The sequence below is a fragment of the Eulemur rufifrons genome, chromosome 19 (genome assembly GCF_041146395.1).
Source record: "Eulemur rufifrons isolate Redbay chromosome 19, OSU_ERuf_1, whole genome shotgun sequence".
Classification (NCBI taxonomy): domain Eukaryota; kingdom Metazoa; phylum Chordata; class Mammalia; order Primates; family Lemuridae; genus Eulemur; species Eulemur rufifrons.
Genome location: NC_091001.1, coordinates 82177228 through 82190395, shown reverse-complemented (window position 1 = coordinate 82190395; position 13168 = coordinate 82177228). Strand labels below are relative to the sequence as shown.

Genomic DNA, 13168 nt, shown 5'->3' with positions numbered 1-13168 from the left:
AGGAATAACATCGTTATTACAGACTGAGGAAGCAAACAAGTAACATATTTAATAGTTAAGAGAGCTTTTTAAGATCTCCTAAGTGGGTTTTGTCCTCCTGGCAAAACTGTAGTGTTATTTTATTGACTGAAACTCAAATGTAAAACTTAACATGAAAAGCTACTTACCAAAATTTAAAACATTCATCATTTTCCCCTTGGGAGCTCGTTCAAAAGACCTCCAGATCCAAATCCACCCCGCTGCAAACCCATAAACAGCCTCTAACAAACCAACAGCCCTCATCCCAATCCTTCCCAAAGTCATCTCCACATCGTTCTGGTGTTATCCTCTTAACATTAATTTTAAAACTCTAACCTTCAAACAAACACTGTATCTTACTGCTGTTGGTATTATGAACTATTAAAAAAGTATTAGATTAAGTTTTAAAAATCAATATTATAATCATTTGGTGCACAATCCCACACATTTAACACTCAATTTAACTCATTTGCTATCTCACACACAACCAACACAATATGCAAGAAACAACTGCTGGGAATTGTTTCAGATGCTCTAAAGTATGTTAATTTCCAAAGCAAAATGACTTGTGCTGTGAATTTTAACGCACTTGAAAGCCTGTACTTTCTCTCGTTCTGGAACACAAATTTTGCATGTCTGAAGAGCTGTGATTCATCTTAAGAAAACCCATCTTGTGTTAAATGGAATGGAAACTGGACTAAGTGGTCAAATGACAAGTACATTCATATTCAAGCTGTATTATAAATGCATGTACAGTAATTTACGTCTCTCAGCTACCACAAAAGGCTCTTGATAAGCAGGTAATTTGCTAAATGGACTCCTTTATCCAAGTATTCGAAGGGCGTTACAAGAAAAATCTGCAGAGGCATTAATGTGACGTAAAGGTCAAGCATTGTGACATACCTTTCAAATAATCCCGCCTAACTTGCGTTATGATGAGGAGGCTGTTGGCAGCATCGTTCAGTGTGAAGCCCTTGATGTGGGTCTCAGCGCTAAAAGAAGCAGACATTTAGAAAGGAATTACTGACATGCTTCTGATACGATAATAAATGGTTGAGCACCAAGGTGAAATTATAAAAACTACTGTTCGTATGTTAAAAATATTGCTGCAAAATATCGACCTGGAGACAGCTTTTGTGTTATCCTGTCAATGGTTATAGAAGGATAATTTTTTTTTGCATTCTGACAGATGACAAAGTTGGAAATGAGCAACAAAAGAAACAAAGTACAAGATTTTTTTTAAACAATCGGTTCAGATTCTTGAATGCTGACATATTAGATGACTAAAATAACTGCATGCCCTGCATTGTTCTGCTGTATCCTAAGCTGGATACTTTTTCCTCTTTTTTCTACATTCACCGTAATTATAAAATGTAAAACTATTCTTCCAGCAACAAAAATGAACATTTATTTTCAGCAGTGTATATTTTAAATATAAACTAAAGCATACTACTAACACCGTATCATTTGGTTGATTAATTTTCAAATTTCTGTCATCTAGATACATACAGTTTTTAAAGCTGAACATACTGCAGAAGTAAAATCGCTGTTACTTTAAAATTAAAAATTTCACACGAAAATCTTGTCCCAGCCTTAAATTTGAAACAAAACCCCCGACTTTTCAAAACTCAAGACCAAAAACTCGCTTTACTTCTTACTAAAACCTACAGGATTTTATAAAGCAAAACCAAACAAAAAACCCCCAAACCTAGCTGGGGATGATTTCTGTGTGCTACACTGTTTGCATATCTCCTGTGAGGAAATTTCAGCATCCTTAACGCCCCAGGGCTCATCTCCCCGACTGGGAAATCTAAACAGGTCAAAAGGAGCAAAAGGAGCAAAAGGAATTGCTGCCATTTGCCTTATGGAGCTCAGTGATGACTTTGCTGCCAACACGTACACAGAAGCTGAGCAGATTGCAAGGAAAGCAGGGTCACTGCTAAATTATTCTCATCAATCCCAAGAAAATCCTCCAGAGACACCATGAAATGCCCATCCTCTCAGTCACTTTCAGCCTCTAAGGTTCACCCCTGCAGTCCCTGGACACAGGATTTTCTTATTCCCCCCGACCAATCCTCTTAATCCCACCAAAGCACCCATTGCTCAGTTTGACTTTTTTCCTTTGTCCCATCTGTCAAAGCTCTTAAGTCAACAACTCATGCATGAGACTATAAATTGCATGAAATAAAGGATTTACTTTCTCAATCTTTAGCATGATTAAATAAAAATTAGACACTATTAAAAGCTCGCTTCTCATGCCAATATTATTACATGTATTATACCATACTTACTTAAAAATATTACCTAAAATCAATTAAACGCACAAGGTAACAAAACTACTCTTTTAACTGACAGCAAGTTGTGAACTACAAACCTTTTGAAAAACTCAAAACACATTTACATTATCCTTCAATAATCTTTTCCTATCTCAGGAAGCCGCCTATTCATTACTAACGTGAACATGGAGATAAAAACCAGGAAGAAAAAAAACTCCCAGGTCTGTTATATAATGATATATCATCAAATACGCAGAAACTGACAAATCACAACCAAAATATATTCCAAACTGACAAAAGGAGAAAAATTACAAAAGTTACTGGTAGAGACCTTTGCATTGGAATCATTGATATAGTACAATAAAATAAATTTATTTTTGACTCCTACTAATTTTGATCTTTCCTTTTGGGAGAAAATCTAGTACAGAGCTGTCAAATCAAACACCGTGTGACGATGGGAATATTCTTTATCTGTGCTGTCTAACAGGGCTAGTCGCTAGCCACATGGCTACTCTGATGAGGGAACAGAAATCTTAATTATATTTAATCTTAACTAATTTAAACCGTCATATATGGCTAGGGGATACTGAACTGGACACAGAAGAATTCTAGACATTTTCTTTTTATGTGTAGAACTGCCAAAATAAAGGAAAAAAATTACAGGGGGAAAGAGTATCAATCTTTGAACTTAAGATCAACTGCAAAAATTAAACTATCTTAACCAAAGAAGATTGTATTATAGCAAAAGTTCTACATGAGACATTTCAGAGCAATGAACAGTCTATGGATTATGCGTACAGGACATGCACTTAGAACATCAGTTGATGATTATAAATTATATTATTTTGGATAACAAAAACTGGCCAATTCAGTGACATCAGCAGTGACAAGTTTAGCATTATTTTTAGACAGAATGAAATAGAAAGCTAGTAGGGACAAAAAAAAAAAAGAAAGATAAAGCAGGGCTGTTGTTACATGATTCCCAAATTCCCTAAGAATACAGTTTAGTGTTATTAGAGGTTTAAAATAACAATTTTAATCTCTTACTGCTCTTTGAATAGGCAGTTTTGTTCCCTTGAAAGAATTCACTATAGGAAAATTATTTTGAAACAGGAAAAAACTAAAAATGAAAGAAAGTTAGTTTCTTGAAAATTTTTAAAAGGCAGCTGTTGCTGTTACTTTTGAGGATCAATGACTTGTTAGGAAGTTTAAATAATAAAATTGAAGAAATCTCATTAGAGACCAAGTGCATCCATAAAAGGACGGCAAAAGTACAATAAAAACAAAATGCCATTTTTTAGTTTACAGGAAAACTATGGCTCGTTACGTTGAACAAATGACATTATATGGGTAATTGTAACAACAGGTTGCTATTTATGGATCGAGAGTAAGACTGCCAGAATAAAGCAGGAGGTACTGCCACTTGAGACAGCGGCTCATTCACTCTCTATCTTACAATAAAAGTTGTCTATAAAAAAAGCAACACTTCTCTTTCACGCTGACCACAGATACAGAGCTGAAAGGGAAAGAGATGACCTTGTCTAGTGTTGGCAGTAAACTAGGAAATGAATCCAGCGAGAGTATCTCTTGACGTAACTCAAGGAACATACTTAGTTGGACAACTAGAATTCAAACTTCTACTTCTGAATTTCCAGTCCAGGGTTATTTTCAAAAGTGCTCAACGTCAATTTAACCCAAGAAACAATTCTATATAGTTAGATATAACATTTTATTGGTTCAATGGAAAGGACATACATCCAATGCCCAGAATGATTTAAGGCTTTGGATCTAGGGTTCTCTTGGGCCCACATAACTACACAGGGAAGACAAGCACCAAATAAGCCCGATGGGATAACACAGCTAAAATAAAAGTGTCCTCAGGCGTACAGAAAGTCTCAGTTATACGTGGAATATGAATAGTCAAACTCAGAGTGGGGAGAATGGTGGTTGCCAGGGGTTGGGAGGAGGGGAAATGGTTAAAGTGTACAAAGTTTCAGTTACACAACTTCTGGAGCTCTATACAACACAGTGCCTATAGCTAACAATACTGAACTGTATGCTTAAAATCGCTAAGAAGGTAGATATTAAGTGTTCTTACACACAAAAAAACCACCCAAATTATAATAATGATACAGAGAGTGGGAGATTATGTTTATGGCCTTGATGGTGGTGATGGTTCCATGGGTGTATACTTAGCCCCCAAACTCACTGAGATATATACATTAAACATCTCACTCTGTTACCTGAGCTAGAGTGCCGTAGCTCACTGCAAGCTCAAACTTCTGGGCTCAAGCCATCCTCTGCCTCAGCCTCCTGGGTAGCTGGGACTACAGGTGCGTGCCACGACACCTGGCTAATTTTTCTATTTTTAGTAGAGATAGGGTCTTCATCTTGCTCAGGCTGGTCTCGAACTCCTGAGCTCAAGCAATCCTCCCACCTCGACCTCCCGGAGTGCTAGGATTACAGGCGTGAGCCACTGCACCCGGCCATCTTTTTATGTGTCAGTTATACCTCAGAAAAGCTTCATGAAGATCTAGAGAGGAAGGGACAATAAACCTACATTTTACAGGTTGTGAATATGAGGGGAAATAGAAGGACTATGCTTATAACTATCTTCTAGGTCAGCAGCGTTCAACCTTGTTAGATCAAGATTCACAATAAACCTATAGTAAGAAATGATGTTTTCACGCTACAACCCAGTGCCAAGATATATACATGCGCACATAATTGAAATCAATGTTTCACAAAATAATCTCTTTACTAAATGAAGTACTCTGATATTTTCTATTCTATTTCTTTTTTTTTTAAGTGCTGGTTCTGTCTCACTAAATATATCCCTGACCCGCTAACTGGTTACAACTGCAGTTTGGAAACCACCCTGGATCAGTGGTCTTTCATGCGAGGCATGCACGCTACAAGAATACACTAGGGTGAGGCAAGGAAATGTTTAAACCTCTTTTTAAACTCTCCTGAATATTTTCTATTTTTTGAATATGTTTTATAATACGCTTACATGTGACACATTAGTACAATTCACTATTAAAGGTATGTGATCACAATGTTCAGGATGTGATTCCTGAATCACCTGGGATGCTCAGTACAATGCACAGAGCTGGGCCCCGTACCAGATCGGCCCCGTCAGGACCTTTGTGGTGGGCTGTGGGGAATCTTTTTATGTTACTAGAGTGAGACTCGCTGTTCTAGAATAAGCCCAATTAAAATGAAAACAGTATAATCTGTACTTCTGGGAAGTACTTCAGGGGACTTTGTGACCAACTAGGATTAAACATTTTTGGGGGTTTTAAATAAGTTTTTCCTCTTTAATTCTATCTCCTCACTTAATGATACCTAATTCTGAACACAAAATGTTCCTCTCTTTTTGTCTGCCTCCCTTCCTCCCAAATCACTGTTGCTTCAGAACACCTTTGATTATTATGGACAGTGTTGGGATAGTTTCATAATAATTTCCTGAGAAAAGTAATTTTGGAAGATGATCTATTCTCTTGAGTCACTGGTTACAGATGACTGGATATTATTCAATGGCAAATTTTCCAAATCACTATTTGAGAGTATACTGAGTATTCTAGAGATACATAATTTAATTAGTCATTGAGTTAACACGCAAATGAGACACAAGGACATTAAACACCTGAACAGTCTTAGTGTGATGTCCCATATTAAGACATACAAATGATGATTCCACATAGAGAAGTACAGTCACATAGAACACATTTTTCAAAACATACTAGAACACAAACAGCATGCCCTATGACGCATGCCTGTAACAACACTGGTACCAATGTCAGTGTTGAATGATGAGTATCCATTTTCTATCCAAGATTCTAATACTCTAAAATTGCTGTGACTTAAAAATTTTGCCGGCCAAAAATTAAGCAAGATATATTATTTCAGAACTCAAAATATTCTAGGAAAAGGTTAACCTTTCCTATTGAAAAGAAAACTATTAACCCACCAAAAGGACACGTGTATGTTTCAAAGCATGTAACCCTGATCTCCTTTTTAGGCCTTTTATGATTAATAACTCAAGTTTTTGTTTTTTTTTTTTTTGTTTGAGACAGAGTCTCACTCTGTTGCCCAGGCTAGAGTGCCGAGGCATCAACCTAGCTCACAGCAACCTCAAACTCCTGGGCTCAAACGATCCTTCTGCCTCAGCCTCCTGAGTAGCTGGGACTACAGGCATGCGTCACCATGCCCGGCTAATTTTTCTATATATATATATATATATATATATATATATATATATTTTTTTTTTAGATGTCCATATAATTTCTTTCTATTTTTAATAGAGACGAGGTCTCGCTCTTGCTCAAGCTGGTCTCGAACTCCTGAGCTCAAGCAATCATCCCGCCTTGGCCTCCCAGAGTGCTAGGATTACAGGAGTGAGCCACCGCGCCCAGCCTAATAACTCAAGTTTTCAAGACAGCAGCTTGGGGATAAGGCCACAGACAGAGTCAGATAACCAACACATCAAGTAAGAAACCTTTATTCCTGTTTTGATTAGCAAAGTATTTTATTCTAGACAACTAGCCAGAGACAAAACCACTGCCACCTCCAGCGGTACCACTACACAGATAATTTTTTGAAAAACCAAAACAACACAAAAGCTGAAAGAAAAAAAAGCATATAAAATGTGTTGAATACCTATGTTTTCTCTGCCTCAGTCTACCTCCTTCAATACCTAGCAGAAAATTTTAATATAAATAATATCATGCATTCATCATATAGAATGAAAACTGAGGATCAGAGATGAGAGGTAATTTTCACAAGGTCATAGAACTTTCAAGTAAGATTCAAACTCTAGCCTAAGTTCAAACCTCTTGGTGTCTTCATTATATCAAGCTGCTCCCACCACATAAGGTACATAGATATAGTTGCTGAACAAGAAATACAACAGAATATAATAAAAATTACTTCTGTATACATGGATATCTTAAATGAGTTGTGAGGCTATATAAAGTAAATAAAATGTAGTAGTATACTTTGCATGGCCAGTAAAGGGTTTTTTTTTCTTAAGGTTAAAAGAACCCCATAAAATTAGTTAACAATTTCAGGCCGGGCGCGGTGGCTCACGCCTGTAATCCTAGCACTCTGGGAGGCCGAGGCGGGTGGATCGCTCGAGGTCAGGAGTTCAAGACCAGCCTGAGCAAGAGTGAGACCCCGTCTCTACTAAAAATAGAAAGAAATTATATGGACAACTAAAATATATATATACAAAAAATTAGCCGGGCATGGTGGCGCATGCCTGTAGTCCCAGCTACTCGGGAGGCTGAGACAGGAGGATCGCTCGAGCCCAGGAGTTTGAGGTTGCTGTGAGCTAGACTGACGCCACGGCACTCACTCTAGCCCGGGCAACAGAGTGAGACTCTGTCTCAAAAAAAAAAAAAAAAAAAAAAAAATTAGTTAACAATTTCATATGATTTTTATGGGCAGTTGAGGCTAATCAATCAACTGCCACTACACAGCATATTATTAGAAAGAACCTAATAAGAAGCCAATATTTTTTAAAAGTAAGAAGTTTAACAACTGGATTAATACTTACAAATCTTTCACACGTATTGCTTGTGCTAAACTCTCCTTCGACAAGAGTAATTTTATGAGAAGGTCGTAAGTTTTAGAGTTAAACACAGTGTTTTGCTCTTGTGCTTTCAGGAAAATATTATATGCATCTATAAGAGAAAAAACAAAAAGTGAGATGACATTATTCTGAAATGGCAAAAAGGAGTCAAAAAAATCTTTTTAAAAAGTCCTAAACCCAGATATTTTTGTTTATTAATACCCACACCATTACCAGTCTACAGAGACACACAGTGACCCAGTGAGTAGATGATGTCATTCTTCAAATCTTTGAAGGACACAGTTACAGTGTTTGAAACTACTACTTAATCCAAATGGATAGTATCTGAAAGGGTTTCCTTTTAAAATTAATTTTCATACTTGCTTTCTTAGGTCAGCAAATTATTTTCATGCCAATAAAAATAAGAAACAGCTCTTCTGAATTTATGAAAAGATGATACCAGTTTCAAAATAAATTGCAAAATGTGTGTTAAAGTCCAAAGAAACCAGAGGTATAATTTAGACTGAGGGGAGCAAAAGATTCATTTTGAAGCAATCTTTAATCTATAAGTGGGTGGTTACAATGGTTATCATTTCAGCACAACAGCATTAAAGTGAATATAGCCTATAATTCTAAAATTAGGAGATCACATTATTTGGCTACGACAGGACTTATACAAAAACATACAATTTTCGAATATACAGATATCTAACAAGTAAACTAAGCAACATTTGTTTGACTGATTAACAGTTTTATTTCACTTGTTCACAATAACTGTCAGTGAATGAAAAGATGTTACCAAAAGAGAAGTAGCTACACTTTTCAGTCACTTACTTTTCTGAAATAAAATTGCGGGGCTATAAACAGCCAACTGAAACTACAATCTACTCTCTTGTGTGTATAAACAAATCACAATAAAGATGGGGCATAACTGAACTACCATGTACGGCCTTCTATGAAATAAGGCTCAGTATAAGGAAATACAGAACACGTAACCGGGAATGAACATGACATTAATGTTCAGAAGAACATTCTGAGCTACTTTAGAAGTTTCTGAACAAGCAAAAACTGCTATGCTTTTAGGGGAGGTTTGCACTAGCCCCTCAAACTGAAGTGGCAATGTCAAGACTTATTTATCCTTTCAAGCTAAATTCAGAGAAAAAAAGAGAAAAGTTATGACAACATTGATATATGCATCTTAACGAAGGAGAACAGTTTGGGCAAGTCAAAGTAACTGTGGCACAAGCTGACAACATTTTAAATAGGTCTTTCAAAAAACATCCCCTATTAGTCATTAAACTGCCACGTGCCTTGCATCAGATTTCTATGTTTGTGAACACCTCTATGTTCCAGGGCACTGGCAAAAAGTCAAAAATAAAAACATACACATGAGCAGGGAGAAATTCCACTATTATTTACAGATTACTCCATCAAACACCTAGTCTATTCAATAAAATTTTACTTTTCTGAAATGGGAGCAAATGAAGTCATATCTTCATTTGAGTACTGGTATCAATTTGTCACAAATTTAAGAACACGGTTTTATTTGCAACTGAAGTCACATAATAACTTTGCTAAATAAAATATCTTGGCACACAATAACATGACTGCAACAGAATCTGCCACTCCATACATACTGCACATATTTTCTTTTTTAGGGGGCTAAGATGTAATGCAATTATTGTCTACTTCCTAACAATCATATGTAATAGTTCACTAGTTTGTTGGATGAGGATGTACAATAAATACTCTGAATACTTAAAATCAACAAAATAAATGTAGAAAATATTACTAGTTGTTTTCTAAAATTGTGGTCTTCACATTAAATTGATCGGGTTGTCTTTATTATTACCTTGTTATTACTTTTTTTTTAAGTTAACATTGTAATATACCGGGCCCATTTACCACAGTTTGCTCCTGATGTGACAATCACAATAAATCTTCAAGTAGGCTGAACTATCAGGAAAGTGCTAAGGCAAGCCTTCAATTTTCAAAGCATTCATATTTTACTAAATATTTGAATCCTAAGATATACAAAAATAAACCTAAAAACTCTAAGGAATTAACAGGATAAAACCAATTAGATAAATGAAAATTACATATCAAAATCAGAATAGAGGCATATCTCTACATTTATACTAATTATTTAGTTAACTAGTTAAATGTTTTCACTTACAACTACACACTAACCCTATATTCTTTTAAGCCAAATAAAAATTTCACCAGAATATTTACATAGTATTGACCACAATAATAAATTTTATATTTAGCTTTAACAGATTCATGGTGAAAGACTCAAGGATATGTAGACTGAACATGCAGCAAAGGAATATGACTCAGGAAGAATAAGAAGTCATACTTTGGGTCATTGAGAAAGCATAAGAACTTAGATCATTCTTACTTCATACATTTTATTTATTTATTTTGAGACAGAGTCTCACTCTGTTGTCTGGGCTAGAGTGCCGTGGCGTCAGCCTAGCTCACAGCAACCTCAAACTCCTGGGCTCAAGTGATCCTTCTGCCTCGGCCTCCCAAGTAGCTGGGACTACAGGCATGTGCCACCATGCCCGGCTAATTTTTTGTATACATATTTTAGATGTTTGGCCAATTTCTTTCTATTTTTAGTAGAGAAGGGGTCTCGCTCTTGCTCAGTCTGGTCTCGAACTTCTGAGCTCAAACAATCCACCAGCCTTGACCTCCCAGAGTGCTAGGATTACAGGCGTGAGCCACCACGCCCGGCCCATACATTTTATATCAGTGTCACAAAATTTCTAAATTAGGAAATTAAGTTCCATAAATTTCTAAATCGATTGCTTTCTACTGAATAAAGCTCAAAAGTGTCAATACTAAAATTAAAAAAAAAAACCCTGCCGTTGTATTTATTTCCTTAATAGTTAAACTATAATAATAAAGCACACTTGAAATCTACCCTGAAACTGAAGGAATTAAATCATTCTATGGAAAAAAATTAACAAAACAAAGGAAATAAGAGTAATACATGATTTGGGGAGGGTATAAGAAGTATAAATGGGCTGGATGCGATGGCTCATGCCTGTAGCACTTTGTGAGTCCAAGGCAGGAGGATCCCTTGAGCCTAGGAGTTGCAGACCAGTCTGAGCAACATAGCAGGGACTCCCTCCCTGCCCCCCTACTCCACAAAACATAGAAAAATTAGCTGGGTGTGGTGGGGCATGCCTGTAGTCCCAGCTACTCGGGAGGCTGAGGTGGGAGGATCATTTGAGCCCAGGAATTTGAGGTTGCTGTGAGCTATGATGACACTGTTGCACTCTAGCAAGGGTGCAGAGCAAGACCCTGTCTCAAAAAAAAAAAGACAGAAGTAGAAGGCCTCCAATTTTAAGATATTGCTGATCACACATTAGTATGACAGTTAATGCTATAATCACTTTTTACTTTCAAATAAGTTATATTTGCCTAAAAAATTATTTTTCAAAGTATAATTAAAAAAGTATATAAAATATATATTATAGCTTTTATAATGAGAAATTACTAATGTACAGAAAAGTATAAAAAACAGTATAATGAACTCAACCTCCCATATATCCATCATCTATATTTAACAATTAATATTTTGCCAGATTTGCTTCCTTTATTTTTTATGGTCTAAGTATTTTAAATTATAGATATTGTGACTTTTTCATTCCACAATTCATATGGATAGCAAAATTTAAGAATATTTTCCTACAAATCATAATACTATCCTATCTACTAATAATAAAAGTAAGAATAATTCCTTAATGTTGCTCTATAAAAATATTGCTCTATAGAGATGCCCCCGATAATATAGACACAGAAATGATTTCAGGAGTTCTGCAGGGCTTTGCCCTGAAGGAATATGTGAACGTGTTAGTTCACATATCAAAAGCTGCCTGGCCTCAGGAGGGCGTCTCAAAGGTCACTGGCGGCTGCTTTCCAAGGTGACGCTGCAGTGTAAAACCTGTGGTTTTCGCCTGTTTTGTATGATGAAGCAGGTTTGCATGGAGCCCACGGGATCAGAGCTGATCAAAGAGTGCCCGCCCCACAGATAAGTGCCCGCCCCACAGATACACACCTGCGGCTAAAAACAATTAGCTCAAGGGACAGTTTCTGCTTGACTCCTGACTACCTGTCTCCACCCACAATAACTAGATAAAGAAATATGGAGCCACTGTATCTCTGTTTAACCCTTCTGTTAAATGACAGCTTTATCGTAGAACTTAGAAGTTTGTCTTTGAAAGATTTTGTAACCATTTGCTCACGTAGATAGAGTTAATTAAGGGATCTACAGATGCCTTTTGGGAGACTTTTAACCTAAAATGAACTACCTGTTATTATGTAAATCTGTTACCCCTGGCAACCGATCACTGTACCCATAAACACTGATGTGAAACTTCACTCATGGCCCCACAGTTCACTGGGATACTGTGGGGTTTCCCGAGCCTCCACCTATAAAGTCTATTCCTTATAAAACTGTACTTTAGTCTCTGTGTATTCTTTTATTTCTATATTCTATTATTTTCTATTATTTTCCTTATCTTTTACAACAACCCCTGCCTAAGGGATCTGATTTTTTGCTGGGAGTGTAGCTAACTCCCCACACCTTAACATTACCTACCACTCAGTGGATACTAAATTTTTCCAATTGCCCCAAAATGTCTTTGTTAATTTAAAGTATTAAAGAAAATAATTGATATATAAAATTTAAGTCCAATCTCTATCCTGGAGCACTTCTACTTTGTTGGGCTTAGATCCCAGGCTGCTATTAAAAAGACACCCGCGTACGTGGTTACCTGTGACGTTCCTCCCTCGGCAGGCTTTCCACACATCTTTCTGGAGATCACTTTCTACAGGGGAAGTTGATGAAGAATTCTGGGAATCTTTTTCATCTTCATACCATAACTTTAACACAAAAATTATTCAGTTAACCAAAAGCTGGTAAAATAAAGTGATCTTTTCAGTATAAAAGTGGGCTAATCTATGACCTAATTATACTGACAACAAAATATGTTTATAATTATGCTAAAAACAAATTACCTCAGGTACATCAAATGGAACTTCCTGGTTACTATTTCTTAGGATTTCTGCTAATAATCTTAATGTCTTCTCACGTGGAATAACATTTTCTTCTTGCATTTTATTCCAGACAGCATCAGCTCTTTGCCAGTCACCATTTATTTCTGTAGAATTTGATTAAGCAGAATATAATGAATATACTAAATACAATTCATGAAAATATGAATTTTTTCTTTTTCTTACTTGACATTAAAGAAAGCATTATTCCAAATGCTGCCTTCAGGGAAAG

General features: G+C 36.3%; 1 protein-coding gene across 1 annotated transcript in view; it reads right to left on the bottom strand.

The window, feature by feature from the left end:
- Positions 1-13168, bottom strand: part of LRPPRC (leucine rich pentatricopeptide repeat containing) — a 111620-nt gene that overhangs the window by 16085 nt on the left and 82367 nt on the right. The window contains exons 28-31 of the mRNA XM_069495137.1: positions 12901-13043; positions 12657-12765; positions 7855-7981; positions 922-1010 (exon numbers count right to left, since the gene is read on the bottom strand). Of these exons, the coding sequence (XP_069351238.1) occupies positions 922-1010; positions 7855-7981; positions 12657-12765; positions 12901-13043 (468 nt within the window). The remainder of the gene's footprint in view (positions 1-921; positions 1011-7854; positions 7982-12656; positions 12766-12900; positions 13044-13168) is intronic.